The sequence below is a fragment of the Elephas maximus genome, chromosome 8, assembly GCF_024166365.1.
Source record: "Elephas maximus indicus isolate mEleMax1 chromosome 8, mEleMax1 primary haplotype, whole genome shotgun sequence".
Classification (NCBI taxonomy): domain Eukaryota; kingdom Metazoa; phylum Chordata; class Mammalia; order Proboscidea; family Elephantidae; genus Elephas; species Elephas maximus.
In genome coordinates, this window is record NC_064826.1 from 121,640,101 (window position 1) to 121,660,361 (window position 20,261).

Sequence of the window (20,261 nt, forward strand, 5' to 3'; positions counted from 1 at the left end):
AAATGGCTCCAGCAGTATTTCGACAGAGAACTGCCAGAAATTCAGGCCGGTTTCAGAAGAGGATGTGGAGCCAGGGATATCATTGCTGATGTCAGATGGATCCTGGCTGAAAGCAGAGAATACCAGAAAGATGTTTACCTGTGTTTTATTGACTATGCAAAGGCATTCGACTGTGGGGGTCATAGCAAATTATGGATAACATTGCAAAGAATGGGAATTCCAGAACACTTAATTGTGCTCATGAGGAACCTTTACATAGGTTAAGAGGCAGTTGTTTGGACAGAACAAGGGGATACTGATTGGTTTAAAGTCAGGAAAGGTGTGCGTCAGGATTGTATTCTTTCGCCATATCTATTTAATCTGTATGCTGAACGAATAATCTGAGAAGCTGGACTATATGAAGAAGAACGGGGCATCAGGATTGGAGGAAGACTCATTAACAACCTGCGTTATGCAGTTGACACAGCCTTACTTGCTGAAAGTGAAAAGCACTTGAAGCACTTACTAATGAAGATCAAAGACCACAGCCTTCAGTATGGATTGCACCTCAACATAAAGAAAATAAAAATCCTCACAACTGGACCAATGAGCAACATCATGATAAATGGAGAAAAGATTGAAGTTGTCAAGGATTTCATTTTACTTGGATCCACAATCAACAGCCATGGAAGCAGCAGTCAAGAAATCAAAAGATGCATTGCACTGGGTAAATCTGCTGCAAAGGACCTCTTTAAAAGGTTGAAGAGCAAAGATGTCATTTTGAAGACTAATGTGTGCCTGACTCAAACCATGGTATTTTCAGTCGCATCATATGCACGTGAAAGCTGGATGATGAATAAGGAAGACCGAAGAAGAATTGATGCCTTTGAATTGTGCTGTTGGCAAAGAATACTGAATATACCATGGACTGCCAAAAGAAGGAACAAACCAGAATGCTCCTTAGAAGCAAGAATGGCGGACTGCATCTTATATACTTTGGACATGTTGTCAGGAGGGATCAGTCCCTGGAGAAGGACATCATGCTTGGCAAAGTACAGGGTCAGCAGAAAAGAGGAAGACCCTCAAAGAGGTGGATTGACACAGTGGCTGCAACAATCAGCTCAAGCATAACAACGATTGTAAGGATGGCGCAGGACCGGGCAGTGTTTCATTCTGTTGTGCATAGGGTCGCTATGAGTCAGAAGCGACTCAATGGCAACTAGCAACAACAACAACGTTGGGTGCGTAAATATTTATTATGGTTATGTCCTCTTGGTGGATTGACCCTTACATAGTGCCCTTCGCGGCTCTTATTTTGGGTTTTGCATTACAGTCTACTTTATCAGAGATTGATATTGCCATTCCTGCTCTCTTTTGGTTCCTGTTCGCTTGAAATACTTTTTCCATCCTTTGATTTTTAGTTTATTTTTATCCTTGTGTCTCAGGTATGTCTCTTGTACACAACATGTTGTTGGGTCTTTTTTTTTTTAATCCATTCTGTTACTTTCTGTCTCTTGATTGGTGCATTTAACTCATGTTTAGTGCGATTATTGACAGGTATGAATTTATCACTGTCATTTTGTTCTTTTTTTTTTTGGTGGTGTTGATGGATTTCTTTGTTCCACTTACTTTTCTGTACTGGGTTCTAGTTTTTATGGATTTTCTTTTCATTTCCTCCATTGTTGTTGATTTTGTATTTACTGAGTTGTTATTTTCTTTTTATTTTGGTGAGTAGGTTTATTAATTTTTTTGTGGTTTCTCTCAAATTTGCCTTTGTCTTCCTAAGCTTGAAACAGTCTATTATAGCTTGATATTTTCTTGACTTCCTCTCCATATGGAAGTTCTGTACTTCACCCATTTATTTCTCCTTTTTGTTTTGAAGCTGTTGTCGTCTACAGATTACGTCTTTGGTTCTCTGTTTTCAGTCTTGTAGCTTTATTTTATTTTTGAGAATTCTTTGTCTTGGTTGGTATGCGGGTGGTGTTGTCATGTGTCTTAATCTGAGATTGTTGTCTGATCTTGTTACTTCTCTGTCTGAAGAACTCCCTTTAATATTTCTTGTAAGATTGCCTGTTTTCTACAAATTCCCTTAATTTCTGTTTCTCTGGAAATGTCCTAGTTTCACCATCATATTTGAGAGACAGTTTTACTGGATATATAATTCTTGGTTGGCAATTTTTTTTTCAGGATTTTGTGTATGTCATCCCGTTGCCTTTTTGCCTACGTGGCTTCTGTTGAGAAAACAGAACTTAGTCATAGCGGTTCCCCTTTGTAGGTTACAGTTCGTTTTTCCTGCACCGCTCTCAGGATTCTTTATCTGTGGTTTGGTAAGTTTGATTATGATATGTCTTGGGGACTTTCTTTTGGAGTCCTGTGTGGGGCTTGTTGAGCTTCTTGTATGGATATCTTCTTGTCTTTCATGACATTAGAAAAGTTTTATGCCAACAAATCTTCAAAAATTTTCTCTGTGCTTTTTTTTTTTTTTTTTTGTCTCTCCTGTTCTGGAATTCCCAGCATGTAAATTATTCCTCTTGATAGTGTTCCACATAACTCTTTGGCTTTCTTCATTTTTCCTTATTCTTTTTCTGAGTGTTCCTAAGACAAATTAGTATTAGGGAATTTATTCTCTGTTTCACTAATTCTGTCTTGCATTGATTCAATTCTACTCCTATGTCCTTCCATTCGTGTCTGTTTTTGAGATTGTATTGTTAATCTTCTGGTTTTCTAGTGGCTGTTTTTTTATGGTATCGAATTGTCTATTTTGCCATTTTGTTCTTGTATTTTTTCCTAAATTCTAGAGTTTTGTGCTTTTCTTGATTTTGTCTGTGTTTTCTTTGATCTCTTTCTTGATCTCTTGGAGGATATAAGTCTTCTGAATTCCTTATCAGGTAGTTCCATTACCATTTCTTCCTCAGAAATGTTTTCTGGCCCTTTATTTTGGTCACTTGGTTGAGCCATCTTGTCCTGCTTCTTTATTTGATTTGATATTGTCTGTTGTCTCCGAGCATTAAGGTGTTGTGTTGGTCAAGGTTGTGTGTTAACTTGGCTTGGCAATGATTCCCAGTGGTTTGGCAGTTACGATGTGGTTTGGCAGTTATGATGTAGTTTGGCAGTTGTGTAATGATGTAATCACATCCATGATGAGATCTGATATAATGTAATCACCTCCATGATGAGATCTGCTATGAGCAACCAGTCAGTTGAAAGGGAGTTCCTTGGGGGCATGGCCTGCATCCAATATATCTGAACTTTCTGACAAAACTTGCTGGCTTTGGCTCTGTGCTGGATCCTGTGTTCAACTCATCATCATCTGACCTCTGGTTCTTGGGACTTGAGCCAGCAGCCTGCCACCTTATCTGTCAGTCTTGGATTTTTCAGCCTCCACAGCCCGTGAGCCAGCAGCTTGCTGATCTTGAGTTTGTCAGTCCTTTTCTGGGACCTCTCTGAATGACAACGGTGAAGAGAAATCCTCCCAACAGGCAGAACTTCAAGCAGTGTCCCTGGTTGTTCACTTTGATTGGAAGGAGAAATGGCCAAATGTGTGATTATGTACTGATTCATGGGCTGTGGCCAATAGTGTGGCTGGATGGTCAGGGAGTTGGAACGAACATAATTAGAAAATTGGTGACAAGGAGGTATAGGGAAGAGGTATGTGGATAGACCTCTCTGAATGGATCAAAGAAGTGAAGGTATTTGTGTCTTATGTGAATGTTTACCAAAGGGTGACCTCAGCAGAGGAGAATTTTAACAATCAAGTGGATAGGATGATGCGTTCTGTGGAAACCAGTCATCATCTTTGGCCAGCCACTTCTGTCATTGTCCAACAGGTTCATGAACAAAGTAGCCATGGTGGCAGGGATGGAGGTTATTCATGGGCTCAGCAACATGAACTTGCACTCATCAAGGCCAACATGGCTGTAGCCACTGCCGAATACCTAATCTGCTAACAACAGAGACCAGCACTGAATCCCTTATACAGCACCATTCCTTGAGTTCCTCAGCCAGCAGCCTGGTGGTAGGTTGATTACACTGGACTGCTTTCCATCATGGAAAGGGCAGCATTTTGTTATTACTGGAATAGACACTCTGGATACGGATTTGCCTTCCCTGCACACAGTGCTTCTTCCAAAACGACCATCCTTGGACTCACAGAATGTCTTATCCACTGTCATGGTATCCCACACAGCATTGCCTCAGATGAAAGGACTCACTTTACAGCAAATGAAGTGTGCCAGTGGGCCAGTGCTCTTGGAATTCACTGATCTTACCATGCTCCCCACCATCCTGAAGCAACTAGCTTAATAGAATGACGAAATGGCTTTCTAAATATACAATTACAGTGCCAGCTAGGTGGCGGTATCTTGCAGGGTTGGGGCAGTGTTCTCCAGGAGGCTGTATATGCTCTAAACCAGCATCCAATGTATGGTGCTGTTTCTCCCATAGCTAGAATTCATGGATCCAGGAATCAAGGGGTGGAAATGGGAGTAGCACCAGTCACTATTATCATTAGTGACCCACTCGCAAAATTCTTGCTTCCTGTCCCTGTTACCCTATGCTCTGTGCATCTAGAGGTCTTAGTTCCAAAGGGAAGAATGCTCCCAACAGGAGACACAACACTGATTCCATTGAACTGGAAGTTAAGAACGCCATGTGGCCTCTTTGCGCCCCTCATGCTTCTGGATCAGAAGTCAAGGGATGAAGTTACTGTATTGGCTGGTGTGATTGATCCTGATTATCAAGGCAAAATCAGATTGATAGTATATAAATGGAGGTAAAGAAGACTATGTCTGGAATACAGGAGATCCCTTAGAATGTCTCTTAGTGATACCATGCCCTGGGATTAAAGTCAGTGGAAAACTACAGCAACCCAATTCCAACATGACTACTAATGGCCCAGACCCTTCAGTAATGAAGGTTTGGGTCACCCCACCAGGCAAGGAACCACAACCAGCTGAGGTGCTGGTTGATGGTAAAGGGAAGACGGAAAGGGTGGTGGAAGAAGGTAGTTCTAAATCCCAGCTACAACCATGTGACCAGTTCCAGAAACGGGGACTGTAATTGTTATGAGTATTTCTTCCTTGTGTGTATACTTCCAAGGTTTTTGTTTTCTTTCCTTATAAAGTGTAAATGGGGCTAGTGCATTTTCAGTTGTACCCATGTTAGTTGTATCAAGTTAGGCACAAGTATGAAGCTTTATGATTGTCTTTATTTAGAGATTATGTATTGTTTAAGGAGATGTGTACAGGTGCTAAGTTGACAAGGTGTGGACTGTGATGGTAAGATTGAGTGTCAACTTGTCTGGGCCATGATTCTCTGTGGTTTGATAGTTATGATATAGTTTGGCAGTTATTAATGATGTAATCACCTGAATGATGAAATCTGCTATGAACAGCCAGTCAGGTGACAGGGAGTTTCTTGTTGGTGTGGCCTACATTCAATGTATGTGGATTTTCTGGCAAAGCTCGCAGGCTTTTGCTCTGCACTGGATCCTGCATTTGGCTCATGATTATCTGACCTCTGGTTCTTGGGATTTGAACCAGCATCCTGCTGATCTTGAGTTAATCAGCCCCTGTAGCTACGTGAGTCAGGAGAAGCCTCCATCCTGACACGTGATCTGCTAACTTGGGGCTTTCCAGCTCTACAACCACATGGGCTGTTTTCGTGATATAAATCTCTCTCTCTCTCTCTGTGTATATGTATATACACCTAAGTGGTTTTACTTCTCTAGAGAACCCAGCCTAAGACAGGTGTTACTGTATTTATTTACTGTATGTTTGTTTAGTCCTGATGTTTTGTTTTGATATATCTAGGTGTGTGTGCTACTCTGGTCACTAGTTTGGCAGCCCTTGGGCACTCTCCACCTGTTTCTGGGTGGGTGGGGTTTGGCGGCTGGGAGTATGAGCACAGGTGTCTATTCTCTGGTCATGTGGGGCAGCTGAGAGTGGGTTGGGTTGGCAATGGCCACCAATTGTCAATCCAGTGGTACTGGAGTGGATGGTGGTATTCGCTGGGTAGTGGGATGGGTGTGGTGAGTGAGTGGGGATCGCAGTCACCTCTGCTTGCCAAATGGGGGCAGGGGGTGTGCGGTGAGTAAGTGTACATGCGGGCTCTCGGTCACTGCTGCTTGCTAGGTCTGGGGGGGTGTGGGTGGCTGGTGGGTACGAGTGTGGTTGCTGCCACCCACAGGTTCAGGGCAGAGAGTGAGTGGTAGGCAGGTGTACATGCAAATCATTGACGAATTTTGAGTTCTGGTATGTATATGGTGTAAGGTATGGGTTCAGCTTCATTTTTTTGCATGTGGATATTAGTAGCTCATTGTTAATACTAACAGCCCCAAGGTGTGAAATCATATCTTAGATGTTCATTTACTACCCAAAACCAAGTATTCCAAGATTTGTTGTAAAGCTCTACACGACCTCATCAGTACTGCACACTGTAATAATTGGAAAAATAAGTCTTTCAAGTTGATGGGACAGACTGGTTTTAATGTGCCTGTTTTTTTTTTTTTTTTTTAACAGGCTCCTAATGGTTCTTACTGGACTTTTTAGTGGAAAGGATTGGGCTTCACTTTGTTCCCTTGTTTTCCATTTGAGCCCAGTGCCACCATTTAGCCATAGCCCACACCTGTTCCACCTCTAGACCAGTTCCTGCCCCAGCAAGAAGTATATTGGAGGCTTTGGCTTGGTAGCCATGACTCTCTTGTCAGTTTGTCCATTCTTGCTCTCAAACACTTGTCAGCTATTCGAATCCAGATCTAAGCTTCCTCATCGCTAAACCAGCAAAGCCGTGTTGTCCCTGGGTCTAAAGTTTACTCCTTGGTTCCTGATGAAAACTGCTCTCTCAGAACCACCCTGATGCCATCTCTGTCATCTTTAAATTTTCCCATTCTCTTCTTGTTTTGTTTTCCTATAAGAAATTTTTCTCTTTTCATGAGAAATTTTTGACTCCTTGGAGAAATTCTTCTCATTGCTTTTCATGGTTTTGCATAATTTTTTACTTGTTCTGTATTGTAGTTTGATTTATGTCGATAATACTGTCTCTTATCTAATATTTCCATGCTTTCCAAAGCCCTGCTTTTCTTTTTCTTCTTCTTACTCTTCACAAATCTGCCCTGAGACACCATTAAAGAAGACTGAAATATTAGATTTATGTACTGTATTGTATCCAAATCATGAGAGAACTGCTACATCTGTAAATATCTGAATGTTTTCCTTTTTTATTTTTTTGAACCCTGGTGGTGCAGTGGTTAAAGTGATTGCTAACCAAAAGGCCGGTAGTTCAAAACTACCAGCAGCTCTATGGGAGAAAGATGTGGCAGTCTGCTTCCATAAAGCTTTACAGCCTTGGAAACTCTATTGTGTCGCTGTAAGTTGGAATCAACTCGATGGCAGTGGGTTTGGTTTTTGGCTTTTCTTTTTTAGATATTTTATTGTGTTTTCAGTAAAAGTTTACACAGCAGTTTAGGTTCCCATTCAACAACTTCTACACAAATTGTTCAATAACATTATTTACAGTCTTCGCAATGCATGAATAGTCTCATTATTTCTGTTCTGGCTGCTCCATTTCCATTAATCTAGTTTCCTTGCCCCATTATATTATCTTTGTTTTAAAGTAATTGTTGACCATTCGGTCTCATACAGGTGATTTTTTTAAAGGCGCACAGTACTTACGGGTGATATTCATTATTTTTTCAGCCAATTTGTTATTTAGCTATAAGGTGACCTCCAGGGTTAGTTTTGGTTCAGTTTGAAGAGCATCTCAGGGCAGTAGCCTTGGGGAGTCTTCAAGTCTCAACTAGTGCAGTAAGTCTGGGCTTTTTTTTTTTGGAGGGGGGATTTGAGATTCTGTTGGTGGTACAGTGGTTAAGTGTTCAGCTACTAACCAGAAGTTCCACAGTTCAGGTCCACCAGCCACTCTTTGAAAACTCTATGGGACAGTTCTATTCTGTTCTGTAGGGTTGCTATGAGTCGAAATCAACTCGAAGGCAATGGGTTTTTTGGTTTACTCCACATTTTGCTCACATTCTATCAGGGTCCATCTCAGCTTGATTAAAACGGTGGTAGTAGTAGCCAGGTACCATCTAGTTTTTCTGGTCTCAGGATAGATGAGGCCATGGTTTATGTAGACTATTTGTCCTGTAGGCTAGTTCCTTCTCTGAGTTTTTGCTTTCCTCCTTTCTCTTTTCCTCCAAAGAAGTAGAGACCAATAGTTGTATCTTAGATGGCTGCTTGCAAGCTTTTGAGACCCCAGACACTACTCGCCAAACTAGAATGTAGAACATACCTTTATGAACTATGTTATGCCAGTTGACCTAGATGTCCCACGATACTATGGTCCTGATCCTCCAAACCCAGAAATCCAGTCCTGCGAGGTGTTTGGTTATGTCTAAGAAGTATCTGTAACTGTGCCCCTTGTGTGTTTTATTATGTGTATGTATGTATGTGCATAGTCACATAGATGCATATACCTGTGTATATACATATGCATATATCTACATATACATACGTATATACATACCTGTACACATATAGGAGCCCTGGTAGCACAGTAGTTAATCCACCAGCTGCTGCTTCGAAACCCTACAGGGGCAGTTCTGTTCTTTCCTTTAGGGTCGCTATGAGTCAGAATTGACTTGACAGCAACAGGTTTTTTAAACACACGTATGCCTACATACATACATATATACCCACACATATATTTTTGTTCTTGCTCTTGTTTCAAAATTATATATGGCATAGCATTTACCAAGAGGTCCTTTTTTCTTGTGTACTTTTTAATGAAACCATTTACTTTTATCAAGCTGTTTACACCTCACCTTCATTTGGCGTTACCTTTCCCATCACCAAAAATAATAAGCGTCTACTATCTAGTTTTATCTAGAGAGAGAGTCCTCCTCTTACCTCCACCCCCCAACCTTGGTAACCACTAATGAATATTAGTTTCTATACATTTGCCTGTTCATGTTGTTTCATAAAAGTGAGATCATACAATACTTATCTTTTTGTGATTGATTTATTTTGCTCAACAAAATGTTCTCCAGGCTCACCCATGTTCCAAGATGTTTCAGGAATTCAGTTTTCTTTATTGCTGAGTAGTATTCCATTGTATGTATGTACCACATTTTACTACACGTTCGTCCATTGATCACCACTTAGGTTGTTTCCATCTTTTTGCTATTGTGAATAGTGCTGCGATGAACATAGGTGTGAATATGTGTTTGTGGTGTGAATATGTCTGTTTGTGTCACGTCTATTAGATGAGAACTTCTTTTATGTAGGAATGAAATTTGCTAGGTCATGTGGCAGCTCTAAGGAGTCCTGGTTGAGCACTTGGCTGCTAATTGAGAGGTTGATGGTTTGAGCCCACCAGCCACTCCATGGCAGAAAGATGTGGCAGTCTGCTTCTGTAGAGATTACAGTCCTGGAAACCCTATGAAGCAGTTCTGTCCTGTCCTGTAGGGTCGCTGTAAGTCATCATTTACTTGATGGAAATGGATTTGGTTTTTTACTTTGTTTATCGTAGCTTTCCCTCCAGTTTTTTGAGGAACTACCGGACTGTTTTCCACAACAGCTGTACCATTTTGTATACCCACCAACAATGGATAAGGGTTCCAGTTTCTCCGTATCTCCTCCAACATTTGTTATTTTCCATTTTTGTTGTTGTTTTTATCTTGGCCCTCCTAGTTGTTGAGAAATGTTATCTCATGGTTTTAATTTGTATTTCTCTTACGGCTAATGACGTTGAGCATCTTTCATGTTAGCCATTTGAATATCATCTTTGGTGGAGCGTCTGTTCATGTCCTTTGCCCCATTTTTGACTGAGTTATTTTCCTTTTTGTTGTTAAGTTGTAGAAGTTTTCTATGTATTTTAGATATTAGACCCTTATCGGTTATATCCTTCCCAAAGATTTTTTGTTGTTCTGTTGGCTGTCTCTTTACTTGTTTGATAGTCTTTTGTTGAACATAAGTATTTAACTTTTATGAAGTCCTGTTATATATTTTATTTTCTGTTGCTCTTGTATTCGTTGTTGTATTTGATAATCTATCACTGAAAGAAATTAGGTCCCAAAGCTTTGCTCCTAGATTTTCTTCCAAGAACTTTATGGTTTTAGATTTAACATTTAGGTTCTTGATCCATTTTGAATTTGTTTTTGTGTATGGCATGAGGTATGGATCTTGTTTCATGTTTCTGCATGAGGAAATCCAGTTTTGCCAGCACCATTTGATAACAGGATTGTTCTTTCCCCATTGAATGTATTTGACACCCTTGTCAAAAATCAATTGACCGTAGGTGTTTGGATTTATTTTTGGATTTTCACTTCTATTCCATTGGATTTATTTTTGGATTTTCACTTCTATTCCATTGGTCTGTGGGTCTGTTATTAAACCAGTACTAGGCTGTTTTAATTACTGTAGCTGTTTAGTATGTTTTAAAGTCAGGAAGTTTGAGGCCTCCTACTTTGTTCTTCTTCAAAATTGTTTTGGCTATTCAGGATCTCTTGTTTTCCTATATAAAATTGAGGGCTAGTTTTTCCATTTCTGAAAAGAATGCTGTTGAAATTTTGGTTGGGATTCTGTTGTATCTGTAAACTGCTTTCAGTAGTATTGACATCTTGACTATATTGTCTTCCAATCTGTGAGCATGGAATGCCTTTCCCTGTTTTCAGGTGTTCTTTAATCTTTGTCAGCAGTGTTTTATAATTTTCATTATATAGTCTTTCAAATTCCTGGGTAAATTTATTCCTAGATATTTCGTTCTCTTAGATGCTATAGTAAATGAAGTTGTTTTCTTAATCTGCTTTTCAGATTTCTCATTGCTGGCGTATTGAAACCCAACTGATTTTTGTGTGCTGACCTTATATCCTGCAACTTTGTTAAGTTTTCCTGTTAGTTCTTGAAGCTTTTTTGTAGAGTCTTTGGAATTTTCTGTGTATACGATCATGTTGTTTGCAAATAAGGATAGTTTTACCTCCTCCTTTCCAATTCGGATACGTTTTATTTCTTTTTCTTGCCTTACTGCTCTGGTTAGGACTTCCAGTACAATACTGAATAGGAGTGGTAAGAGTAGACATCGTTCTTCCTGTTTTCAAGAAGAAAGTTCTCAATTTTTCTCTGTTGAGCGTAATGTTGGCTGTTAGTTTTTCATAAATGCCCTTAGTCATGTTGAGGAACTTTCCTTTTATTCCTATCTTGTTAAGAGTTTTTATCAAGAAAGGGTACTGGATTTTATTGAGTGTCCTTTCTCTATTGGTTGAGATGAAAATATGATTCTTTTCCTTTGTTCTGCTAGTGTGGTATATTACATTGATTGACTTCCTGATGTTGAACCAACCTTGCAATGCTGGAATAAATCCCACTTGATCATGATGTCTGATTCTTTTAATATGCTGTTGGAGTCTATTTGCTAGTATTTTGTTGAGAATTTTGGCATCTATATTCATAAGAGATATTGGTCTGTAGCTTTCTTGTGGTGTCTTTGGTTTTGTTATCAGAGTAATGCTGGCTTTATAGAAAAAGTTAAGGGAGTATTCCTTCTTTACTTTTGGGCATTGGGTTTGGTTTTTTGTTTGGTATGTGTCTTTAGGAATTTGTCCATTTCATCAAAGTTACTGATTTTTTTGGAGTATAGGTATTCATACATAATATTCTGTTATGATCCTTTTTACTTCAATTGGGTCAGTTGTAATGTCTCCATTTTCATCTCTAATTTTGGTTATTTGTGTCTTCACTGTGTTTGTCAGCCTAGCAAGTGGTTTGTCAATCTTACTGATTTTTACAAAGAATCAACTTCTGTCTTTGTTGATTTTCTGTACTGTTTTCCTGTTCACTATTTCATTTATATCTGCTCAGATCTTTATTATTTCTTTTATTCAAGTAGCTTTAGGTTTAGTTTGCTCTTCTCTTTCTAGTTCCTCAAGCTGTAGAGTTAGACCAGTGATTTGAGATCTTTCTTTTTTATAATGTAGGCATTATTGCTGTAAATTTTTGGAATGTTTTCTTGATTTACAAACTTCTAAGGATCTAACTTATATTTTTGAATAGGTAATGCTTTTTATTTGAATCAAAAGTCACAGTAAAAATAGATACACAGAGAAGTCTTGCTCCCACTGTCCCCAGCCAACCTGTTCTGTCATTTTTATTATGGATTTGCAAGCAAATATATAGAATTTCTAAGGTCTTCCTCCCTCCTCCCAGTATAAGTATTTGTATAGCACTAAAAGGTCACCAGTTCAAATCCACCAGGCACTCCTTGGAAACTCTATGGGGCAGTTCTACTCTGTCCTGTAGAGTCACTATGGGTTGGAATTAACTCAATGGCAATGGGTTTGGTTTTTTGGTGGTTTTATATAGTCTGTGGAAACCCTGGTGGTGTAGTGGTTAAGCGCTGCAGCTGCTAACCAAAAAGTTAGCAGTTCGAATCCACCAGGCACTTCTTAGAAACTCTATGTGGCAGTTCTACTCTGTCCTATAGGGTTGCTCGATAGCAACAGGTCTTTTTATACAGTCTGTGGAAACCCTAATGGCGTAGTGGTTGAGAGTTTGGCTGCTAACCAAAAGGTCAGCAGTTTGAATCTACCAAGTGCTCCTTCAAAACCCTATGGGGCTGTTCTCCTCTGTCCTGTAGGGTCACTATGAGTTGGAATTGACTCGACGGCAATGGGTTTGGTTTTTTGTAGACAGTCTGTATTTAAAATATTAATGTTGATGGACATATCATGATATTAGAGATTTTGGACAAATAAGTTTACTTGTAAGTCACAGCCTTTCCCCTAGTCTGCTGCCTCACCCCATGCATACTGTATTACACTCTGGTATAAGCACCACTTTAAGCAATTACAAAAACTATGATGGAATAAAAATAATGTTGATAAGAAGTGGTTGAAATTGAGCTGAGGAATTTATCATCAGCATACATTTTAAATATTTCTAAAATCAAAGATTATATAAGGTTTATATACATTATAAAGATTATATAGGTTAATAGCTATATTTTATTTTCATAAAATTTAGTAAATTCTACAAGGAGTATATCCCAGAACAAATCATTGTCTTGTGTGTAGCTGTTGTTACTTTTTATCCTATTTTCAGTTGGAAAAAAATTATGTAACAAAAATTGAAGCTAATAATAGCACTAATTTTTTTAAAAATCAACCACTATAGCCTTTTTTTGATGGAAAAATTCTAACTCGCTCATGAAACTAAATATGTGTTTTTTGTTTTCTTCCAGATTTGGAATGGAGAGAAATGGAGGGAGATGATTGCGAGTTTCATTATGGAGGTAGAAACTGCAGGATTTAACTACAGATTGGATTGGGGGAAGATAGGGAATGAGTAAAGTGGAAAAAATAAGAAATTTCCCATTTTGAACACTTGGGAGGAGTTGCTTGTTAGTAAGAAAGAAGGCGGGTTCTGCGTTTAGCTCAACTTTCTTTTTGTCAAACAAAGGCATATTATTTGATATTTTGTTTTTTCTCTGCTTTTGCCATAGATGGTACAAACGAGGCTCAGGACAATGACTTTCCGACAGGTATGCCATTCTCTCTCTAATTTTTCCATCTGTGTTTTAGTTTCCTGTTCTGTTGAGAAGGGAATGTTATCTAGACTGGTGGGATGCATCAAAATCACCTGGGGAGGCAGGTAAGGCGGGCCACTCAGATTGAGGATGCCCTTGTGCGTTACCCCTTTCTGCATCATTTACAATAATGTATTGCCCAAATAATATTCCTGGGAGCTCATTAACAATATAGAAATACCGGACTCCACCACGACATTGTAGGTTAGCATCTTCACAGGTGAAGGCAAGGAGGCTTTTATTGTTCACAAGTTCCCAAAGTGATTCTAATGCATAGTGAAGTTTGTAGCCATCTGGCCTACTGGCTACATTTGCAGATCAGAAGCCCCAGGCCCAGAGCTGCCAAGCACCTTGGCCAGGGTCACACATGGGGTGTGAGTGCCTATATAAATAGGTTTTGCTTGCTCTGGCTTTTCCCCATTGCCCCTGACTACCATGCCACTGAAAAGTAAAGACAGTTGTCCCATGCCTGGATAAGAAAACAATGTCCCTGGTTTCATTCAGGCAAAACTCAGAACCCTGGGTAGCATCTGTACAGGATTTCTGCTACAGTGTGAGTTTGCCACACGGTGCCCTGTGGTTTTTGCACCATGTTCATCAGTGCCGTGTCCTCTCTGGGGGTGGCACTGTAGCCACACTGCCCTGGGTGCTGAGCCCCTTGAGGAGTGCTGAGTCTAAGAAAAGAGACATTAGGTAGTAGACGGAGGCCCTGCCAGGGAACACAATACCCATGTTACCATGCTGTGAGTCCTGTTTGTCACCGAGGGTGTGTCTTGGGTCAGTCACCTGACCTCCTTGGTAGATATCAGAAGATGGCTAGATTGACCTGTGCTCATGCTGGTGGTCTCCTGTGAGCACCTAAGGCAGCAGGGTACAGTACGGCTTCCTTATTTGAGAAAGGACCTGGAGAAAAGCCTGGGGCTCAGAGGCACTTGGATTTATTATTTTGTGTACGTACACTTAAAGTTACTAATTACAGGCAATGTAAAAATTGGTGAGGGACTGGGAACAGGCAGGAAATGAGAATGGCGGCCCTAGCCCTTTGGAAGAAGCGTTACTCACCTGGGCACTTAGTAGCTGTAAGAGTTCATGTTGTGTTGGGTGCTGTTTGAAGATCTGCACAAGTAAATGCAGACTTATTAACAGTCTGCACCAAAAATTTTAATATAGTAAAAACTCAAAACTGTGTTATTGGTCTCAGATTTTATAAAATGGTTGTTTAGCTCTGATTTGTGATAATCTGTGCCTAGTAATAAAGAGCCCTGGTGGCGCTTGGCTACTAACCAAAAGGTCGGTGGTTTGAATCCATCAGCAGCTCTGTGAGAGAAAAGACTTGATGATCAGTTCCCATAAGGTTTCAGCCTAGGAAACCCTATGGGGCAGTTCCCCTCTCCCCTACAGGGTCACTGTGGGTTGGAATCGACTTGACAGCACACAGCATGCCTAGTAATATCTCCCTTTTCATTTTTCTTTTTAAAATCCTCCAACTTATTTGCAAAGAAGACATAACATTAACTAGAAAATCACAGAATGAATCGGAAATTCCTGGTGACAGATTGAGGGAGCCCACTGCTGGGCCCCAGAGTGTGGGGCTGGGACTAGGGAGCCACTGCTGGACCCAGGAAGATCCACGAGGGAGTGGGGGTGGGGGACTGGGAGATGGGACTGCACACCCGTCTAAGGGGAAACTGCTGCTCACTCTAGCCAATTAAATTTGCACTCAGTGTTGTTAGATCGTTCAGTTTTTCAAGAGGAACCAGAAGTCCAGATTTTTTACATGAAATCTCCCAGTTCTTAAACGTGGCCGACAATTTCCTTTTTCTTGCCAGTTTTTGATGCCACAGTGTCTGTGGTTGGACTCAGCACATGGGCTGAACCTGTTTTACCTCCAGTGTCAGGGTCCAGAGCACCTGCCCTGGTCTCAGGCCAGCCTGCTGTGACCTGCTCTGTGACCTGGCACAGCCTTCGTCCACTGCCCCCTTCCCCCGAATTGAGGCCTTGGGAGCCCTTCCCTTGTGTTGGGCTCTCCTTCCTCAGCTCCATCCTGGGCTCCTGATGTGGGGACACAGTGTGGGCACTTACGTATTCACTTCTTTTGACAGTGGAGAGAAGCCGCCTTCAAGAAATGCTGTCACTTCTGGGACTTGAGACGTACCAGATCCAGAAACTCAGCCTCCAGGATTCTCTGCAGATCAGTTTTGACAGCATGAAGAACTGGGCCCCCCAGGTACCCAAAGACTTGCCTTGGAATTTCCTAAGAAAGCTGCAGGCCCTCAATGCTGAGGCCAGAAACACCACCATGGTGCTGGATGCCCCCCCGGACGCCCGGCCCGGGGAGAAGGAGGGCCAGATGGAGGAGGAGGTCCTCTACTGGGACACGGCCGATGACGTCGCGGCTGACATCTACTCCTTCTCCGAGCTGCCCACCCCAGACACGCCGGTGAACCCCCTGGACCTGCTCTGTGCCCTTCTGCTCTCCGCAGACAGCTTCCTGCAGCAGGACATCGTCTTAAAGATGTTCCTCTGCCAGTTCGCTCTCCCTCTGGTGTTGCCCGACTCAGAAAACCACCACCACACGTTCCTGCTGTGGGCCCTAAGGGGTCTAGTGAGGACGTGGTGGTCGCAGCCCCCGAGAGGGCCAGGGAGTTTCAAAGACGACAACGTGGTCCTCCCCAGGATGCCCACCTTTGCCTTTGTGCGCATGGACGTGAGCAGCAACTCCAAGTCTCAGCTTGTCAATGCCGTTCTCAGCCCAGGCCGCCGGCCGCGTGACTGCTTCTGGCATCGGGACCTGAACTTGGGCGCCAGTCCGCGGGAGATCGCAGATGGGCTTGTTGAAATCTCCTGGTTTTTCCCAAGTGGCAAGGAGGACTTGGACATCTTCCCTGAGCCTGTGGCCTTTGTAAACCTGAGAGGCGACATCGGGTCTCACTGGCTGCAGTTTAAGCTGTTGACAGACATCTCCTCCGCCGTGTTTATACTGACTGACAACATCAGTAAGAAGGAGTACAAACTGCTGTTATCTATGAAGGAGTCGAACACGAAATACTATTTCATCCTGAGTCCCTACCGCGGGAAGCGGAACACAAACCTCAGATTCCTGAACAAGTTAATCCCTGTGCTGAAAATCGACTACTCACATGTTCTGGTGAAGGTCAGCAGCACAGACAGCGAGAGCTTCGTGAGGAGGCTGCAGTCCATTGTGCGCTGCGTGATGAGGTCCCCCTGCAGGAGGTTGTCCGTGGAGGACATGGCCAATGCGGCCCGCAAGCTGGGCCTCAGGGTGGACGAGGACTGTGAGGAGTGCCAGAAGGCCAAAGAGCAGATGGAGAAAATTACCAGGAAAATCAGAGATCCCGAGGCCTACAAAAAGGAGGAGCTGCGGCTGCAAGGAGAGCCTTGGAGGAAGGTGGCGCAGGTGGAGAAGGAGCTCTGCCAGCTTCAGTGGGCTGGAGACCCTCCCGAGAAGTGCAGGTCTGAGCTAAGGGGTAGGTTGCTGGAGCTCCGGGCGCAGCAGAACAGCCTCGACCCCACCTGGGGGGTGCAGGAGTTTGTCAGGGGCATCAGCAGCCCCTCGCCGGGTGAGAAGCAGTACTTCCTGAGGTGGATGGAGCTGGGCCTGGCTCGCCTGGCCCAGCAGAGGCTGAGGCCTCCTCCAGAGACTCTTCTCAGCCTGAGGTCCAAGCATTGTGGGGCCGTGGACGCCACAGAGCCACTCTGGCCTGATCCCCTGGGGGTGGAACACTTTCTGCGGGAAATGGGACAGTTCTACGAAGCTGAAAGCTGCCTGGTGGAGGCGGGGAAGCTGCCGGTGGGCCAGCGGCGGTTCGCCCACTTCCCAGGCCTGGCTTTGGAGCTGCTGCTGAGGGGGCTCCCACTGGAGCTGGTCGACGGGGGCAGCCTGAGCGTCCCCCTGCGCTGGGTCACTGGGCTGCTGAAGGAGCTGCACACCCGGTTGGAGAGAAGGTCACGCCTGGTGGTTCTGTCTGTGCTGGGGGTACCAGGCACGGGCAAGTCCACGCTGCTCAACACCATGTTTGGGCTGCGATTTGCCACTGGGAAGAGCAGCAGCCCTCGGGGGGCCTTCATGCAGCTTGTGGAAGTGGCTGAGGGTTTCAGCCAGGACCTGGGCTGTGACCACATCCTAGTGATAGACTCGGGGGGTTGGATCGGTGGGGCCCTGACCACAGCAGGGGAGAGGTTTGAGCTGGAAGCCTCCTTGGCCACTCTGATTATGGGACTGAGCAACGTCACCGTGGTCAGCTTAGCAGAAACGAGGGACGTCCCACTGGCTCTTCTGCACGCGTTTCTGAGGCTGGAAACCACAGGACACACTCCCAGCTATCAGTTTGTGTACCAGAACCTTCATGGCACATCTGCCCCCAGCCCCCAGCTGAAAGATGGGAGGCAGTGCCCAGAGCTGCTGAGTGAGAGGGGCCTGGCTGTGGGCTGTGGGGAGGTGCGAGGGGATGGTATCCGGACACTGGCTGACGTGGCCTTTGGTGACCCTGAGAAACAGCACGTCTGGCACATTCCTGGCCTGTGGCATGGGGTGCCCCCCATGGCTCCTGTGAGCTTGGGATACAGCGAAGCCATTTTTGAATTGAAGAGATGCCTGCTAGAAAACATCAGGAATGGCCTATCCAACCAAAACAAAAATATCCAGCAGCTCATTGAGCTGGTGAGGAGGCTGTGAGTTCAGAGAGAAAGGAAGCTGAGCAGCAGAACACCTGCTACGTGGGGCCTGTGTGAACAGGAGTGGGCTTCCACATGGGGGTGCACCCCAGGCGGTGACACCCCAGCCCTGGACCGAGGCCTGTTGAGATAGTGTCTGGTGCCTGATCCAGCATGAGAAGGAAGATAAGCAACAGATTGGGAGCCTGGTGTCTCCTGAAAAATGTTTCGAAAGGAAGTAACCTCACAAACAAGTACCTGGGGGGAGGGGGCAGCGGAGAGACACAGAGCAGGAATTTGTTTTCTGGCTCTGAGCCCCCTGAAGGCTCCTCTGAGGCTGGTCTCTTGTCCAGCTGACCTCTTTCCTGTAGCCCTGGGTGGTGAGTAGCTGCCTTCAGTCCCTCCATGCCTGGCAGTCAGGGACACCCAGGAGAGAGGTGGGGGACATCATCCTGAGCACGCAGGAGTAGGCCCCTCCTCCACCAGCCCCAGGGGCTCCACGTGGATCGGGCTGTGGCTCTGCTAGCACCAGAGAAGTTTGGGTGACATGACCTGCCCCGTTGGGTGTGTGCCATCGCAGCATGCAAGGCACGGCTGGGCACTGTGTGTTGACTGACGGTGAAGCCTTCCCTGACACCTCCTTCCCCAGGAAGAGTTGCTTGCTCCCTCGTGTGCCCCACAGCACTATGTTTATACCTCTATGATGACATCAACACAGCATATTGTAATTTATCTGTTTACATGTCTGCCCCTCCCCCTAGACTGTGAGCTCCTTGAGGGCAGGGGCTGTGTATTACCCAACTTTGTATCCCCAGCGCCCAGCACAGTGCCTGGCACATTGTAGGCACATAATAAATGTTTGTTGAATGAAAGACGTGAATGAGCACATCAATGGCAATGATGGGCAGCTCCTGCCTCTCTCAGCCTGAACTCAGGGTAACAGTTGGGGGGCGGGGGGAGGAGGTGTAGAGAGTGTCTGACATGGTGGCCACCACATTTAAAAGTCATTTAAAAAATGCCTGCTGTTCCTCTCTCTTAAGTAGGATTTTCTGGAAACCAGCGCTCTCACAGATAGCAAAGGCAGGCTGGGAGTAACAGACGAGGCATGGTGCCAGGAAACGGATTTAATAGGATTCAGTTAAAATGTGGTCTGAGTATCTGATGGTAAATAGGACGCTAGCGATATAGGTTCTGTACCTGAGAATGCAAACACGTGTTCAGAACCATGCATAGGCAGACACGCCGTGCCCCTCCACATGTCTCAGGTCTCAGACACTCGGCCTCCAGCCTTCTAACAACCATACCAAGGCTGGCTCCCAGCTAAAGGACATGGTTATCATGCTTTGGTACAAATTCTCTGTCATGTTAGGGTGACTTGGTGTCATCAGCCAAGAGCTGCTTGCTGCTCCTGCATCAATATTTCTTTCTATAATCATCATCTAGCCCAGGGGTCAACTATTTAAAAATGTTAAAACCACTCGAAGCTTGCAGACCACAAAAAGCTGGTATGGGCCAGATGTGGCCCATGGGCCATGGTTTGCTGACCCTTGATCTGGTCAAAAGAACTCCTTGTATTCTCCATAGAAGTCCCACACTTCTCACCTCCCTGCCTCTGCTTGTATTGTTCCTTTGGCTAAAATGCCCTACGTCCCCATCCTAGACACCATTTTTAAAGTCCAGCAAACATGCTGCCTCCTCCCTGAGACCTCTTGTCCTCTCAGCGGGAAGCAAACCACTTCCACAAATTCATAAGCACTCTACCCCACTCTTTTCATAGAATCCATTCCTCATCTCCATTTTTTTGGATTTGGAAGCCAAAGCTCCCAACCCCCAACTCAAGCCCCCGCCCCCCCACCCCCCCTTCCTCCCCACCAAAGGCATGTTTCTCAGCTTCCTCTAATCAGGTCCAACACAGGGCCCCTGTCTTTGTCTTCTGTCCCCTATAAGCTGTGGGGTTCTTATGGGTATGATCCGTGTCTGATTCATGTTTGTATTTCTCAAGTGTCTGAAGTTTCAGTACTTTCTCTTTGTCTCCT

The 20,261-nt window shown here is 43.9% G+C and overlaps 1 protein-coding gene across 2 annotated transcripts in view; it reads left to right on the plus strand.

The window, feature by feature from the left end:
- Positions 1–19,944, plus strand: part of URGCP (upregulator of cell proliferation) — a 53,925-nt gene extending 33,981 nt beyond the window's left edge. For both annotated transcript variants that reach the window (XM_049893584.1, XM_049893585.1), the window contains exons 3-5: positions 13,207–13,257; positions 13,468–13,506; positions 15,654–19,944. In XM_049893584.1, the coding sequence (XP_049749541.1) occupies positions 13,207–13,257; positions 13,468–13,506; positions 15,654–18,247 (2,684 nt within the window). In that variant the 3' untranslated portion in view covers positions 18,248–19,944. The remainder of the gene's footprint in view (positions 1–13,206; positions 13,258–13,467; positions 13,507–15,653) is intronic.
- The last annotated feature ends 317 nt before the right edge of the window (positions 19,945–20,261 follow it).